Raw genomic sequence first — 13837 nt, 5'->3', positions numbered from 1 at the left:
ATAACCGGGAAATAAATTTATTTTAAAGAGTAAGTATTTTACTATCTAATCCCAAACCCTAGTTAAGTCTATTATACTTCTAAATACCAATACATCAAGTAGCCCATCTACTACAATAGCTAGGAGGAGGTAATACTGCGTACTGCGTACGAATTTGCTTAATACTATTGTAATAGCGCTGCGGGGTACTTAACTAATATAATAAGTACCGTCCTTTCGGTCTATACTAAACTCGTTATAAAATACAAATATTTTTACAATAAATAAAGAGATTTTTAATATCTATTTAACTACTAATATAGGGGATTATTATAATACCTTTATATAGAGTCGCTTCTTCTTCTACTTCTCCTATCGAAGGTACTACTATACAGTTTCGGTCGAAATATATATATTATATTCGTTAATTAGAAAGGCATAAATCTCGTTGAGGTATAAATCGGGTTTCAATATAAGGAGGTTTATAATTTCCTTTATAATATTAATTATAATTAATAAAGTATAGGGAGTAATATAGTATACGCCGTACTTTAAACGCTTATATAGGAAGCTTTTTAGCATTTTAGGAAGTTCGCAACGGTAAAAATATTTTACTAATATCTAATAGAGTACGTTTATATTTTTACGTATTCTTTATATTTATACTAGTAGTCTTAGTAATATTATTAGGATATTCGTTATTTACTAGTATTATTATTATTAATACCTTTTAGCGGGTATTAGGGTAGTATACTATATTAATAATAGTTTAAAAGATAATATAAATATCAAAATAGATAACTATATAACGTAGAGTATTAAAATATCGACTTTTTGTACTAGTTTTAGCCAGATTTCGATGTTAAACGATTGAGTTGAATCGTGTAAAGCGATGTCAAATGGCCAGATTTATCAAATGCGGTGTGTGTGTGTGCACGCACACACACCTCTTGCCAAGACTGCACAGGCGATTGAGTGTGGGAATGGGATAACCCTGCTTCTACATCGGATATCAAGGGTTTACCGTCTTGGCATTCCTTCAGCTAGACCACTGGCAGACTGGTGCCTTGCTCAGCTTTTGGTGACAAACCCAATCGGGGAAACGAAAGGATCGAAGGCTGCTGATAAGCCCTGGAACCTTGCTGACCCAGTCGTTGAAAAAGTGGGAATTCAGCCAACAGTTTTCGTTCACATCTTGATTTGTCGTTGGGTTCCATTTGGATGGTTCTCATGTCGATGTTCAGAGGTAAAATAAAACAGTCTCGTGGCACATGTTGACGAGTTTGAAACATAACGGCCGACCCACTTTGGCCACTATATTATAGTGCGTCCATGCCCCCACAGTTCGTCCCGTCTTGTTCCCCGCACTTGACGCATGGAGATCATCAGCTTCATCCGAACAAGCAGGCCATCGCTGAACCGACATGGCTCCCGTTGTAGGATGAGGAGTCGATTTTAATACCATGGTCTCCAATTCCGCTGATTCTGTCTCTCCTTCAACCAAGACAAATCGCCAAATGTCAACCATGCCTTCAGCCGAACCCATCAGGGTGTTGGTCTTCTCTCGCACCGTAGCCTATCGCCACGACTCTATCCCGGCTTCCATAAAGGCTCTGGAAGACCTTGCGGCAACTTCCGTGACCACTTCCCAGCCGTTTGTTACGACAGCAACCGAGGACCCTACGATATTCACACCCTCCGGCCTCTCGCAGTTTCGTGTCATTATCCTTCTGCAATGCTCCGGCGAGTTCCTCGATTCTTCCCAGCTCGAGGCACTCAAGGGTTTCGTCCACTCCGGCGGTGGCGTGATAGGTCTCCACTGCGCCAGCTTCGCTATGGAGTCGAGTGAGTGGTATGGCCGTTTGATCGGTGGTGTCTTCAAGGACCACCCAGAGCCGCAGATGGCCAAGATCCGGCCTGTTGTCAACAACATGGACCATCCTCTCCTGACTGAACTTGTCAAAAGACCCCAACACGAGAGCGAGGGAAAGAAGACAATGTTCGGTGTGACGACGGACAAGGAGTGGGTGTGGGATTGGTTCGATGAATACTACAACTTCAAGACGAACCCGTGGGATAACCCGCATCTCCAGATTCTCCTCGAGGTTAACGAAGAGACTTATACCGGAGGAACACACGGCGAGCGTCACCCTCTTGCATGGGCCCAGGAGTTCGAGGGCGGCCGGTCATTCTACAACTCTCTTGGCCACTTTAGTGACGCATATCTGGAGGACCCCGGGTTCATGGCATTTATCTACAAGGCCATTTTATGGACCGCAAGATTGGACAACTGAAGTGAGCAAGGTGAATGGTCCCCGTAGGTTAGGTTGTCAGAGCCAATATTGGACGAAGCCGAAGGTGTTGTTTGCTGCACTTCCCCTCTGTACCCCACTATACTTTTAGCGGCTTCGAGGCATCTCAAGCCAACCACATCATCGATCTTCTACAATCTCGACCTCATACCACTTGTGAATCATCCTTGCCCCCGTTACCTACTCCCCGTCAAAACTAGGCACATCCGTTACCCCTTTGATGACTATAAAGACTCAAGTATAAGCTCTTCATTTACCTGCCTTATCTATATTCCTTCGTTCGCCAGTGAACATTACTTCATCAAAACTCTACCCAGTTGCAATATCACCATGCGTGGAATACTCCAAGCTGCCAGAACCGCGAGTATCTCGCGGGCTCCCAAGTACAACCTCCTCGTTTGCTTTGATGCGTTCGAGACCCTCTATGCCCCCAAAGAACCGGTTCATAAGACGTACGGTCAGTTTGCGCGCGATAACGGTCTCCATCACGCTAGTGACGATGTTGTGGCTGTTTATCTTCACGACCGCATCACCACGGCCGCCAAAGAATACCCCAACTACGGCAAGCATGTTAAGGGCATGGACCCCGAAGCTTGGTGGATGAAGGTGATTCAAGTTGCTCTTACTAGTCACTCGACTGTTTCCTGAACTAAAGCTGAAATATCACTGCAGGTTATTAAGAATATCTTTGTCGACGTTGAGCCCAGTCTAAGTAACGCAGCTCACAAAAAGCAGCTGGATGATTTGGGTCATAAACTCTTTCAGCATTTTTCTACCCGCGACGCCTACAAGACTGCGCCCAATATGCCCAAACTTCTCCAGTCTTTGAAGCATCACAGATCCAACGGCAAGTTGGACAGCCCCTCCATCGACCATGTTGTTCTGGGCGTCATCAGCAACTCAGATGACCGCGTTGGCGGGATTCTTTCCTCTCTGGGCCTCGACGTCAGCCCCCTACGTTTCCAGAGGGAATCCAAGCAGGACACCCATTTTGAAAGCGCTCGTCCTGTCGACGGCAAGTCGTACGACATCGACTTTACCGTCATGTCATACGACGTTGAAGAGTCAAAGCCACACAAGGTCATGTGGCAGGCAGGAGAGATGCTGGCTCGCAGAGCGGTTACCCATGAGCTCGGCAGGTTTGATGAGAGCGTTCCTTGGCTGAAGCTCTATGTTGGTGATGATATCAAGAAGGACGTTGCATCCGCCTGGGGTTGTGGATGGAATGCGGTCCTTTTGAAGGAATTCATTACCGAGCATCCTCCTGATGAGCGTTTGGAGAGTCTGGAGGAACTACTGACGATGCCAGTTACCCAGCTCTTGACCGGGCAACCCCGAATGTTTACGGTCAACAAGCTCGAGACTTTGGTCGAGTGGATCGTGAAGAGAGGCTTGGAGGTTCCCGCTGGTTCTACGGGGGCCGACAGCTCTGAGGAGAGATTCAAACTTGTTGAGGAGATCGAGTGAAGTGACGCTGAAGAAGGCCTATACCCGTAGCATTGCATTTTGTAGTATCAGTTAGCCGGCATTTTTCAGGATGTATCACCAGGGATGTTTCAATCAATTATTAGACACTCCTTTTGTACTATCAATGAAACATACTTGCCTGTCGAGAAGGCCTTCGCTTCTATCTGAAAGGCGCGAATAGAACTTTGTTATGCCCAAGGTTAACTCACAACGTCAAGAGGAAACTTCACTCGAGATGCTTTAGCCCAGAAAAGGCTTCTGATCGAAGTTAGAAGACATTTTAGACACGACTCAACACTCGGAAAAGAATACCACAGGGTTGATATCTTCGACATAACCCGATTTACCTCCCGGCCACTCGCTATCCTCACAACTCCAGATTCTTTCAACGCCCCCTGGCACAACGCCCTCCACCTTCTCTCTTGACTTTCGACCACACGCTCTCCTGCAGCATCTTCCCTCCCCGCCTCTGATCAACTCTCTCGACTCATCCACCTTATGATTCAACAAGTCACTCCCATGTGTTCTCTCCCCTACCCGACTAACCGCATGCACAAGCGTTCTACCTCCCACCTCCATCAACCTAGCTACCAACCTCATTATCAACTTCCCCATTACTACCGCGAAGGTTCCTGAAATTGAAAATCCCTAACTTGGCGAGACCGGGTGGGACGTCCCCGTTTTCTCAACAGGGCAGTGAGCTACAACAGCGCGGGCAACGAAAATCCGAAGCACTTTGAGAATGAAGGCTTAATCCAAGTAGTCAAGGCATTCAGCGTTACGCGTATGTGGGTTCGTTGCCATGTGCTCAGGCAGGCTGATGAGATCATCGAGTGGGGGTGGGTGGTGTAAGCGATTGCAAGATGTCTTTATGTTGGAGATCATTCGCAAATTGTAGAGCTGTGAGCTCTACTAGCTCCCACAATTCCAGCGTTGAAAGTATCGTTCAAAACCTGCGTTTCAAAGAAACTCTCATCCTCATCCTCATCCTCATCTTCATCCACACTGTCCTCGTACTCGTTGTCGAAAAAGTGATCTTCCTCTTCCTCTAGCCTGTCGGCGGAATTGAGCACGTTACCTAGGTATAGAGCTGCCACTCGGGCGCGGGGCGAGAGAGGTGGAAGTCGATATAGGTGTGTGTGGGAGCAAAGGAGGTGAGAGGACCGTCGTTGTTGGTCTGGACTGACAGGGTCGGGGAACAGATGGGCAGTTTTACGGAGTCTGGGGAAAAAAGGAAGAAGGCAACAAAGGAGGCGGTGACCATATTGACGGTTGAGCTCCCCTCGTCTTGGTTAAATCTGCATCATGGTCCGGTGAGGGGGGCTACGTCCGTATTAAGAAGGAGGATGTCAGGGGAATTCTTTCGAGCTTGGCGCTCACGCGAGAGGTGAAGAACAGGACACTGGTCCTGATGTAGCTGCATTGGTCGAGCTCGGTGTCCCAGATGGAGATGACGCTGTCAGAGCACTTGGTGGAAGGAACAGATAGCATTTGGGCCTGTGCGCTGTGCTGCCTACCTGCCTACCTGCCTGCCCGGCTGCCCGCAATCCAAGTGGAAGGTAAGTAGGTAGAGGTGCCTACAAAACCAAATTGTCCCAACCGCAGTTTCCCACACTTTCTTCTTCTCCTTCTTTCTTCTTCAATCACTTTTAACGTAACGCACCTTAATCACATCAGCCGACTGGATGAGTTCCTCCCCCACTCGCTGTCGGTCAATGAGAGTGCAAGAGTAACTCGAGAGTCTCCTTCCCGCTATCAAACAACGGCATCAGCGCGTTCATTCTTTCTCCCAATGGCTCTGAGACCGGTCGGCGGGGGGTTCCCTACATGTCCACCTTCAACCCAATAAGTTTCAGTATGTGAATGGCATTAAACACTACGTGCTGTGGCTGCGAGCGAAAGCACAAGCACAAGCACGATAGAGACTCTGGTGTGAGCGCCTTTTTGAGGTTTCGAACGGCTATGGTAGGATCCTGCGGCTGCAGTCTAGACGAACAGAGTGACGGGTGGCTTTGAGGCTGAGATCGATGTTGGACACGGTTACAATGATGGTTTCGCCGATGTAGGAGTTGATTGGATAAAGGAGGGCGGTAAGTAAAGGGCTTTTTGAAAAAATAAGAGGTTGCCCTGAGGATGGAAGAGGCCGTCTCGGCCGTAAATGTGGGTGGTGGGTTAAGGAGGGAGAGTATGAGAGTTCCAGAACCTATCATGAACTGTGGATGAGGAGAATAGTACTTGAAGAGAATCTAGAAGTAGGAATTGGAACAAATGGGATCCCGTTGCGCCCGTTCACTGCGAGTGATTACCTCGAGGACGTGATGCAATCCGGGTGTTCCCCATTCTTCATTATATATCTGACACTTCAGTCACTATTACCGACAGCTTGCTAGCATCACGATCACGGATTAGTTCTAGCAAGCGGCGAGTGCGTGATCGATGCTTCAGGTCTTTAGGGTCGTTTGTTATTGTCGTTTTTCGTTGTTAATCACGTGCACCGCACATAATATATCACCAAAGGGCTCTGGGCCAGGAAGAAGGGGTGGCTGGCAGATAAGGGTATGCAGCTCAATCTTTACCATACAGCCAAGTAAAGCGTAGAGCTCAGTACGTATGCATTAGATGTGCCTAGATCATGCTTGTGATTCAAACAATCTCAAAGACTCAACACACCAACACCATGACACTCTCCAATCGTGGATTCAGGTGTGATGAATTTGCTATACAAAGCTTGGCCAGCGCTCTTGGAGGTTGCGATGAATTGGAATTCATGTGCGGGATAACAGAGCTTTTGTCAAAGCCAAAAAGAAAAGCAAACATAACTGTTTTTGCACAAGGAGTTGTCAAGGAGGTTCCAAGTCAAAGAACAAAAACGCAAAAAAAGAAGTTATCATGCGCCAGCCGCGAATCGAACGCGGGGCCCATCGATGGCAACGATGGATTTTACCACTAAACCACTGGCGCGATTTGATGTTTATTGACAGTTTGCGCAAGAATCAGGGCTTGAGTACCCACATGGTAAGCAGGGATCATTTGCCCTCACGAGACCAGTTGACCAACGACGACCGCACTGTCCATTGTTTCTTCATAATGTATTTTTTTGGATGTCTGAAATTCGAAAAAAAAACAACAGGAAGCTTGGAATATCTGAAAGAGAGGGTAGAGTACTATCCCGAGCTTAACATAACCGGCGTTGGATGTTGGTGACTCCATCGTGCCAAAACTCCGAATGTGAGCCAGTGTAAGTGGTAGGCGTACCTCTACGGTCATGTGCGCTTGTTATCATGTAAACATTACGCAATGATTCACCAACAACTTGAGGAGGTATTTCTCTGCTTGATCTACATGCATCGTGCCTGTAAACATCAAAAGCATAGTCAGTCGATGTTTAGCCCCAAGAGGGGCTTACATACCTAGTATCAGCTGTCACTCGGGCTCTGTCTCCTTCATCTTCGGAGCTGAGATCCAGGAAGCGGGCAGTATCATCACACCCGGCGGCCCGTGAGCATCTATATATGAACCTAGTCTTTATTCTCAAGCTTCAAAGCTACACTTTCAACTCACGACCAGCGACCTTTGATTTGCAGACCAAAAAAAAAAACCAATATACAACCTCGATACTCAAACAGTGATATAGCTATATCAACAAGACGACTCCAGTCCTGACACCAAACAAACATCACCAACCGAAAATGTCCGCCCTCACTGGCGCCCAGATGGGCCTAATGACAGGCTCCTTCCTCTCCGGCAAGTCCACTACTTCACTACTCCTCCTCTTCCTCCCACCAATTATCATCCTCAACTAACACCCCCCAAACAAAAGGCTGTCTCCTCTCCATCCCCCTTCTCACCATCCCCACCATCACCTCCCCTTCCTCCTCCCCCACCGCCCCGATCCTCCTCTCCTCCTGGTCCACCCTCTACCATCACGGCGCCCTCACCATGCCTCCCCTAGCCTTTTTAACCGCCTCTCTCTACGGATTATCAGCTTATAAACTCCGTTCCTCTGCTACCTCCTCCTCCTCGTCCTCTTCCTCTTCCGCTTCCTCTCGGACTCAGACGCAGAAGCCGACTCAGACTCAAAAGCGCAAGAATGAAAAACGCTCCAAGTTGTTTGCCATTGCAGCCATTGCGACGCTCGCCATTGGCCCCTTGACGCTGCTCGTCATGTCCCCTACCAATAAGGAGTTGATGAGGCTCAATGAGATCCAGATTGAACCTGGTCCGTTGGTGAGTGATGTGGAAGAAGTGAGGGAGTTGGTGAGGAGGTGGAATTGGTTGCATATTGTGCGGAGCTTGGGGCCGGTGGTGGGGTGTGTGGTTGGGTGGTTTGGGGTTTTTGGATATGGAGACGAGGAGCAGGGTGAGGAGAAGGTTGAAGGTGAGAAGCAGTGAAGACCGGACGAAATTTTTGTGGTAACGAGGGATGGATGCCATTAGCACTAATCTTAAATTCCACCTGGGTTGGTCGAAAATATGAGAAAGGAATGAATGAGCGAGAGCCCTGAAAGTAAAACGAAACCTCGTCAAGGAGACAAGCAAGATAAGAAGCAAGTGATCCGTGATAGTTTCAATTTCAGCTGCCTGCTTTTGAATTGACCAAGATCGAAAATGGAAACGTCGACAAACATGCAGAAGTGGTAATTTGGACAAATGAACCATGTACATAGACCAAAATCGCCGTCCCAGTAAGGGTGATGTGGTGTGGAAAGTACTCCCAGACGCCAGAACTTGTCGGCACCCCAAATATGATCAACTAATAAAACAAACGAAAAGAAAAGTGGTATATAACTGTTAATGTCCCGAGACTTGGCATAAGTCTCTCTCAAATCCCAACCAATTATCCAAGCCCAGCTCTTTACGCCAACCAAAAAGCTCTAGTCATAACATGAGTTTTCAATCGCCGAAACCCCTGACCGCCGAAGCTATCCTTCTTTTTTACAACAAACAAATTTTTGAAACAATAGGTGCTCGCTGCGGTTTCCTCACAAATTTCAAGAGTCTCTACCTCATGGGAATATCACCATTGATGGTAGCAACCTGGGGAAGAGGTTGGTCAATCAAAGGTCGAATCTCCTGCTCTGTGCCGTTCGCAGGGGTCATTTGGTTCATCTTCTTGTTCCTCCAGTCTTCCGCGTGATCGGTCGCGGTACGAATGATCTCCATGATCTGTGAGAAAATGTGCAATCCCTCTTTGCTAAAGGAGAGAGCCACCTTGGCAGCCTTGCGCACAAGTGCATTCGGGTCTTGCGTGTTTGGTTGCTCGCTCGAGGTAGTGGTTTTGCTAGCCTGACTCCAGACCATGGGAAGGCTGAGCAGATGATGCCGAACAAGGTTGCCGGCATTTTCGGGCAAAGCAGCGCCAGTGTAATTGGCAACAACCGAAGAGACGTCCTTAATGTTGGAGTAAATGCTCTTCCGAAGTTCAGTCATACGCTCCACCAGCCGCGTACGATCTTCTTCCGGCGCGGACCCGTTGGTCATGACATGGTCTTCACCATCCCTCGTGGTTGTCGACCTGTCATACTGATCAAGTACTGAGCTCAGCTCGTTGGTGCCCTGCTGGAGCGTGTTGGTGACATCCCTCAACGTCTCAAGCACATACTTGAGCGAACGTAAGCTTTCTTCCTTCATGGTCTCCTTGAGACTGGACGTGGTCACCTGTACCCGTCCGTTCCCCAGCTGCGCATGAAGAGCCGACTTTGGATCGACTGCTTGGCCATTTTGTTCAACCGTCTCAGAGTAAGCTGGCGATCGCTGGTCGTCATAGGCGGGCAACGTCTCAATGGTGCTGACCGAGGTCCGGCGGGATGCATCAGCAGTGGGAGCTTCTGAGAACCGTGCCTCGCCCCCTGTACCGTTTACTGGTCTCGAAGTCATATGTCGCTTGTTCTGGCCACTCTCACGAGTATCACTGGAACTTTTGGTCCGCTTTCCAAGAATCCATCTGACGCCGGACTCAATTCCGGTTCTGCGACCGACATTGTTCACCGTGTCCGCAACAGGTATTAGCGAGCCCTCGACGTATTCGAGGCCTGATCTGATGCGGGGAGAGAAGTTCTTCGTCTTTGTATAGAGGTGAGAAGATCGCTGCACCGTGCTTTCGATGATGGGATGGGCTGTGGTTATTAGCGACAAGAGAGGCTCGGGTTCTTGGTTCTGGTCTGTCATCCCACGACGCAGTGGCGCATTACGGTTGGGAGGGGAAGAAACTGAATCTGGGGACCCATTATTAGCAGCTAATAGAATGCTACTTGTGCTTGCGAGAACATACCGGTTTTCAATTCGTTCAGGGCGGAGATCGCCATCATGACCTGCGGATCATCCAGGCTGACACTGGTCGATCTTCGGTCATGACGGTGCTGGGGAGATGCACCACGTCCATCGTTGTCACTCTCAGCATAGTAGGCTGACAATGGGTTGGAGTTGGGCCAGACGAACTTTGGAGGAGGTTGTGGTGTTGGCGTTGGCTGCAAAGTTGGCAGCGAGCTTCCGACATTGAGCGAGGCTATCGAAGGAAGAGAATGATCCGAGCTACTCCTTTTGCGGTCCAGCTGAATAGGGGGAAGTTCGGTCGTAGGGCTGCCATCGAAGAGCGATAATGGTGCCGGCTCACGGGTCTGGAAACGGTTTGACGATGGCGAGCGTGATCGTGGCTTGTTGGGCTGTAGTCCGTTTGAGGGAGGATGCAGAACAAGCGGCGGCAGTGAGGATAAGGAAGACGCTGAAGCCTGCATTGTGGACGACGAAGATGCACTCAGTGCGGGCGAGTGCGTCGAGTCCCAAATAGGGGGCAGCGTCGGGTATGCAGGCAAGGCAGACAGGACAGGAGCCGAGGTGTTGTCGGCTTGCTCCTGTTTGGGGACCGGCACAGGATGCTGCTGTTGCTGTTGCTGGTGGTGGTGGTGTTGGTGTTGTTGTTGATGTTGAGGTGCTTCATAATGCTGGTGGTGTTGCGGTGGTTGCTGATACTGCTGGTGCTGCTGGTGCTCGTGCTGCTGCGACGACGGCGAGTGCATGTGACGATGATGATGATGATGTTCCATGCTACCTGGCTCGGATGGTGCCGTCACCAGGACGATTTCCAACGTTGAGATTCGCTGTTGCCGGCTACCGAGTTTCCACTTTTTCGTATCCGCACCCTCGTCGCTAACTTGATTTCGTACTTGAGGACAATGCGCTGGCTGTGAAGGCCAATTCCAGCGGAGTCGCGACTCAGTCGTGCAGGGTCGAAGTGGAATCGGTCGAGGCAATCGCTGCTGTGCTTTCTGACATGTGCCGCCAAACAAGAGACGTGCTGGCCTTATGTATGGATGTTGCCCGTCTGATGTGTCCAAGCGTCGGAGCTTCTGAACGGAGCCGCCGTGCGGTAGATGCGGTTTAATTGAGACTGGATGGGCCCAAAAGGTTCGGCTTTTTTTCTTTCGAGGTGGCAAAAGTGGAAGCGCAGCGGCGGATGGAGTTGCCGATGCAGAGAAAGAGAGAAAAAAAAAAAAGGTGTATGGATGCTTGCTGTGTGGGAAGGCGCAGACTTCAAGACCGGAAAAAGAATTGGATCGTGGGTAATTGTCAATGCTTGAGACAAGGTCCCTATTTCAATCACTATCGCTGTTGAAGGGAATGTCGCCTAGTATAAACGTTAGGTAGGCGGAGTAGCAGGGAAGAAACAGAGACTCCCAAGAAAACAACAAGATCCAAGTTCGGTGAGGGTGAAGTTGGTTGTTGGTAAAAATGGCGTGGTGGTGGTGTCGAACATTAAAAAGTGGTTGGAAGAAAAGCCAATGGATGGAAACATGCCCCGGAAACATGAAGGAAGGATTCGACGAAGACGGGAGAGGACCTAAACACTCACCAACAAAAAAAAGGGCGGACCACCTCACATGTTCTGGCAGTCACGCTCGGTGACATTTTGTGCCCTGTACCTACCTAGTGGAAGACGGTGGGATGACAGGACGGTTTGTAGCGCCCGTCTTGGCCTGGAGTCAATGATGGATACTTCAGTTACTTCAGTTCAAGTTGCACTAGACTGGACTGTGCGAATTGTCTCAACTTCTTTTCCATGTGAGCTTCAAAGATATCAGATGTCAGTGGGAGAGTGGGCGGCATCTGATAGTGTATTCATGCTCGTGTATGAACTTTTTGCACCGTGGGGGGCCAAATGGGAAAAACGGAGATGGAAGAAGCTCATCAAAGCGGAAAAGCACGTGGGAATCACAAGCCCCAATTCCTTCCATACTTGTAGCGCTACCTAGTACCTAGAGGTACTTCTGGACCTTTTCACCCTTTCTCGTACATGAATGAGCCCATCGATTGACTCCGTAATCATCGTTCGAGCTTGTTATTCCTTTCAAAGCATGTCGTGACTGACTATGCGAGACCAATCCGACTACCTATGTAAGAAGGGCCTACCGAGTTTTCGGATATGGTTTAATTGGGATCCGTTCCCAAGAATTATTGGATACATGCCGTGAATCTGTAGGTGGGTTCCTCCCAACAAACATTCCATGGTGTTGTTTCTTGGTCTTTTTAGTGCCAAAGGGCAACGCCACGTCGAGGTCAGGCGGCCACAAGATGCAGCTATCTCCGAGGCTGGAATTAATCATTGCTTCTACTCTTGTGCTCGACAAACCGGACGTCCAAGGAAGCTGTGGTTTGTTTCGTTCTCTTCCCCAGTTGGGCAATCCGCATTGGGATAGCTGCCGTGGCTTTCAGCTGTTTTCACATACAATCCCCATCTTACTAGCCTTGCTGGCCAGTCCAACACTTTAGAAACGAGACCCTTAATCACACTTGCGATGCCATTTTACAATCGGTATCAGACATGATTGACACCATCGCGGACCCGTTGCAACTGTGCACGTTGACGTGCCCTGATGCTCTGCATTAGCTGCTGCTACGTATACCGCCCATGTAGGTGCTATGTACGCTGTATGTACCCCATACGCCGAGCTGCAACTCTGCGCTGGGTTCAATGGGTACTGCTGGGCTGGGGGTAAAGGCGCAAAGGAGGCCATTCATTGTGAGGTTTGTTGCTGTTTTTGTTGCTATCGCGAATCCCTCGTCCTCTTGACCCCTTCTTGACTTTCAAACGTTGCCTTTGGCACTGTTGTCCCTCCCTTGGCCGTCAATCCTACCACGTTACCATGAATATTGGCTACCAACAATCGATCGCCGTCGAGTCCAAGTACCACTAACAGTGTGAGGCCCTCTGTTTTTGGAACCACATACCACGAAAACGGGACTGGCGAAACGGGGGTGGGAGAAAGAGACAGCACACAAACATGGCCTTGGAGAGCATGTGAATTGATGATGACGAGCCTCGAACGGCACGATCGGCATCATCTCACTAACTGCATCCCAACAATTCCAGCAACATGGATATAGTAATAGCAGACATCTGCCAACTGCAACGGTATCTGTCTGTGCTTGCCGATCGCCAACAGCGATGTTGATGATCTATACAACTGAACAACTGATGTACTGTCAATCACCAGACGTACTGGCTCATCACAACTTATATAGCGGGTTCACACCTCCAAGTCTCGTACCGTCTTACCGCCCGTACTTTTGACCAAATCTTATTTCCAAGACAGCAACTTTTGGCGACTTGGGGCAAAACCGCCCATCGTATCCAGCATGTGTTAGGTAAAATAAACGGACCTAAGCCACCAAAACGGAAGAGAGACTAGTCTAGTTTGCAAACCCTTTGTCGCAGTCCCAGGGATAGCCTGTCGATCCACCATCACATGCAAGGCGAAAGACTGTCGGTTCTCCCACGGCCACTTTCTGTTTCCCTGCACCATATCGAAGCTCCTACACTACACCAATCCATCCCCACGACTACACTGGCGAGACTAATGTCCACACCAGCAGGCAGCCTTTCAGGCTTTTCCGGACACGGTCAATACCGCTAGTGGCGGGTTGTTGGATAAATCCGCATTCCGGAACATCGTGATTGTAGGCGTTCCTGACATTCAAACTCCCATTTGAATTTCCTATGTTGCGGATTTGTTGTCTTGCTCTCCCCGAAAATAAGGGTCCAGGGGTCCAGCCGCACTAATCAAGCGAGGAACAAGAGGGAG

General features: G+C 49.0%; 7 protein-coding genes and 1 non-coding gene across 8 annotated transcripts; 4 read left to right on the top strand and 4 right to left on the bottom strand.

The window, feature by feature from the left end:
• The first annotated feature begins 1367 nt into the window (after nucleotides 1-1367).
• Nucleotides 1368-2542, top strand: NCU09682 (secreted glycosyl hydrolase). Its single transcript, XM_955521.3, has one exon. The coding sequence runs from the start codon at nucleotides 1443-1445 to the stop codon at nucleotides 2271-2273; it is 831 nt and encodes a 276-aa protein (XP_960614.2). The 5' UTR covers nucleotides 1368-1442; the 3' UTR covers nucleotides 2274-2542.
• A 56-nt stretch (nucleotides 2543-2598) lies between these two features.
• Nucleotides 2599-3946, top strand: NCU09683 (hypothetical protein). The gene is made up of 2 exons (XM_955522.3): nucleotides 2599-2897; nucleotides 2964-3946. Exons 1-2 carry the CDS (start codon nucleotides 2622-2624, stop codon nucleotides 3756-3758), a joined length of 1071 nt encoding a protein of 356 aa, XP_960615.1. The 5' UTR covers nucleotides 2599-2621; the 3' UTR covers nucleotides 3759-3946.
• Nucleotides 3947-4021: 75 nt separating this feature from the next.
• Nucleotides 4022-4612, bottom strand: NCU16940 (hypothetical protein). Its single transcript, XM_011396511.1, has one exon. It carries the CDS (start codon nucleotides 4371-4373, stop codon nucleotides 4050-4052), a length of 324 nt encoding a protein of 107 aa, XP_011394813.1. The 5' UTR covers nucleotides 4374-4612; the 3' UTR covers nucleotides 4022-4049.
• An 822-nt stretch (nucleotides 4613-5434) lies between these two features.
• NCU16939 (hypothetical protein) lies at nucleotides 5435-5985 on the bottom strand. The gene has a single exon (XM_011396510.1). It carries the CDS (start codon nucleotides 5966-5968, stop codon nucleotides 5582-5584), a length of 387 nt encoding a protein of 128 aa, XP_011394812.1. The 5' UTR covers nucleotides 5969-5985; the 3' UTR covers nucleotides 5435-5581.
• A 663-nt stretch (nucleotides 5986-6648) lies between these two features.
• NCU15083 lies at nucleotides 6649-6719 on the bottom strand. Its single transcript has one exon. It is a non-coding gene; the product is annotated as a tRNA-Gly (tRNA).
• Nucleotides 6720-7621: 902 nt separating this feature from the next.
• Nucleotides 7622-8150, top strand: NCU09685 (hypothetical protein; the record flags this gene model as incomplete). The annotated part of the gene is made up of 1 exon (XM_955524.2): nucleotides 7622-8150. The coding sequence occupies exon 1, from the start codon at nucleotides 7698-7700 to the stop codon at nucleotides 8148-8150; it is 453 nt and encodes a 150-aa protein (XP_960617.1). The 5' UTR covers nucleotides 7622-7697.
• Nucleotides 8151-8174: 24 nt separating this feature from the next.
• Nucleotides 8175-11557, bottom strand: ccg-8 (clock-controlled gene-8). Its single transcript, XM_955525.3, has 2 exons — nucleotides 10030-11557; nucleotides 8175-9973 (listed from the first exon to the last, which is right to left on the bottom strand). Exons 1-2 carry the CDS (start codon nucleotides 10799-10801, stop codon nucleotides 8760-8762), a joined length of 1986 nt encoding a protein of 661 aa, XP_960618.2. The 5' UTR covers nucleotides 10802-11557; the 3' UTR covers nucleotides 8175-8759.
• A 567-nt stretch (nucleotides 11558-12124) lies between these two features.
• Nucleotides 12125-13669, top strand: NCU09687 (hypothetical protein; the record flags this gene model as incomplete). The annotated part of the gene is made up of 5 exons (XM_955526.3): nucleotides 12125-12149; nucleotides 12286-12405; nucleotides 12670-12779; nucleotides 13250-13299; nucleotides 13471-13669. 5 exons carry the CDS (start codon nucleotides 12125-12127, stop codon nucleotides 13667-13669), a joined length of 504 nt encoding a protein of 167 aa, XP_960619.3.
• Between the last annotated feature and the right edge of the window lie 168 nt (nucleotides 13670-13837).

Source organism: Neurospora crassa, linkage group V, assembly GCF_000182925.2.
Source record: "Neurospora crassa OR74A linkage group V, whole genome shotgun sequence".
In the NCBI taxonomy this organism is placed as follows: Eukaryota; Fungi; Ascomycota; class Sordariomycetes; order Sordariales; family Sordariaceae; genus Neurospora; species Neurospora crassa.
The sequence above is the reverse complement of the archived record's forward strand: the minus strand, read 5'-3'. Positions and strand labels throughout refer to the sequence as shown.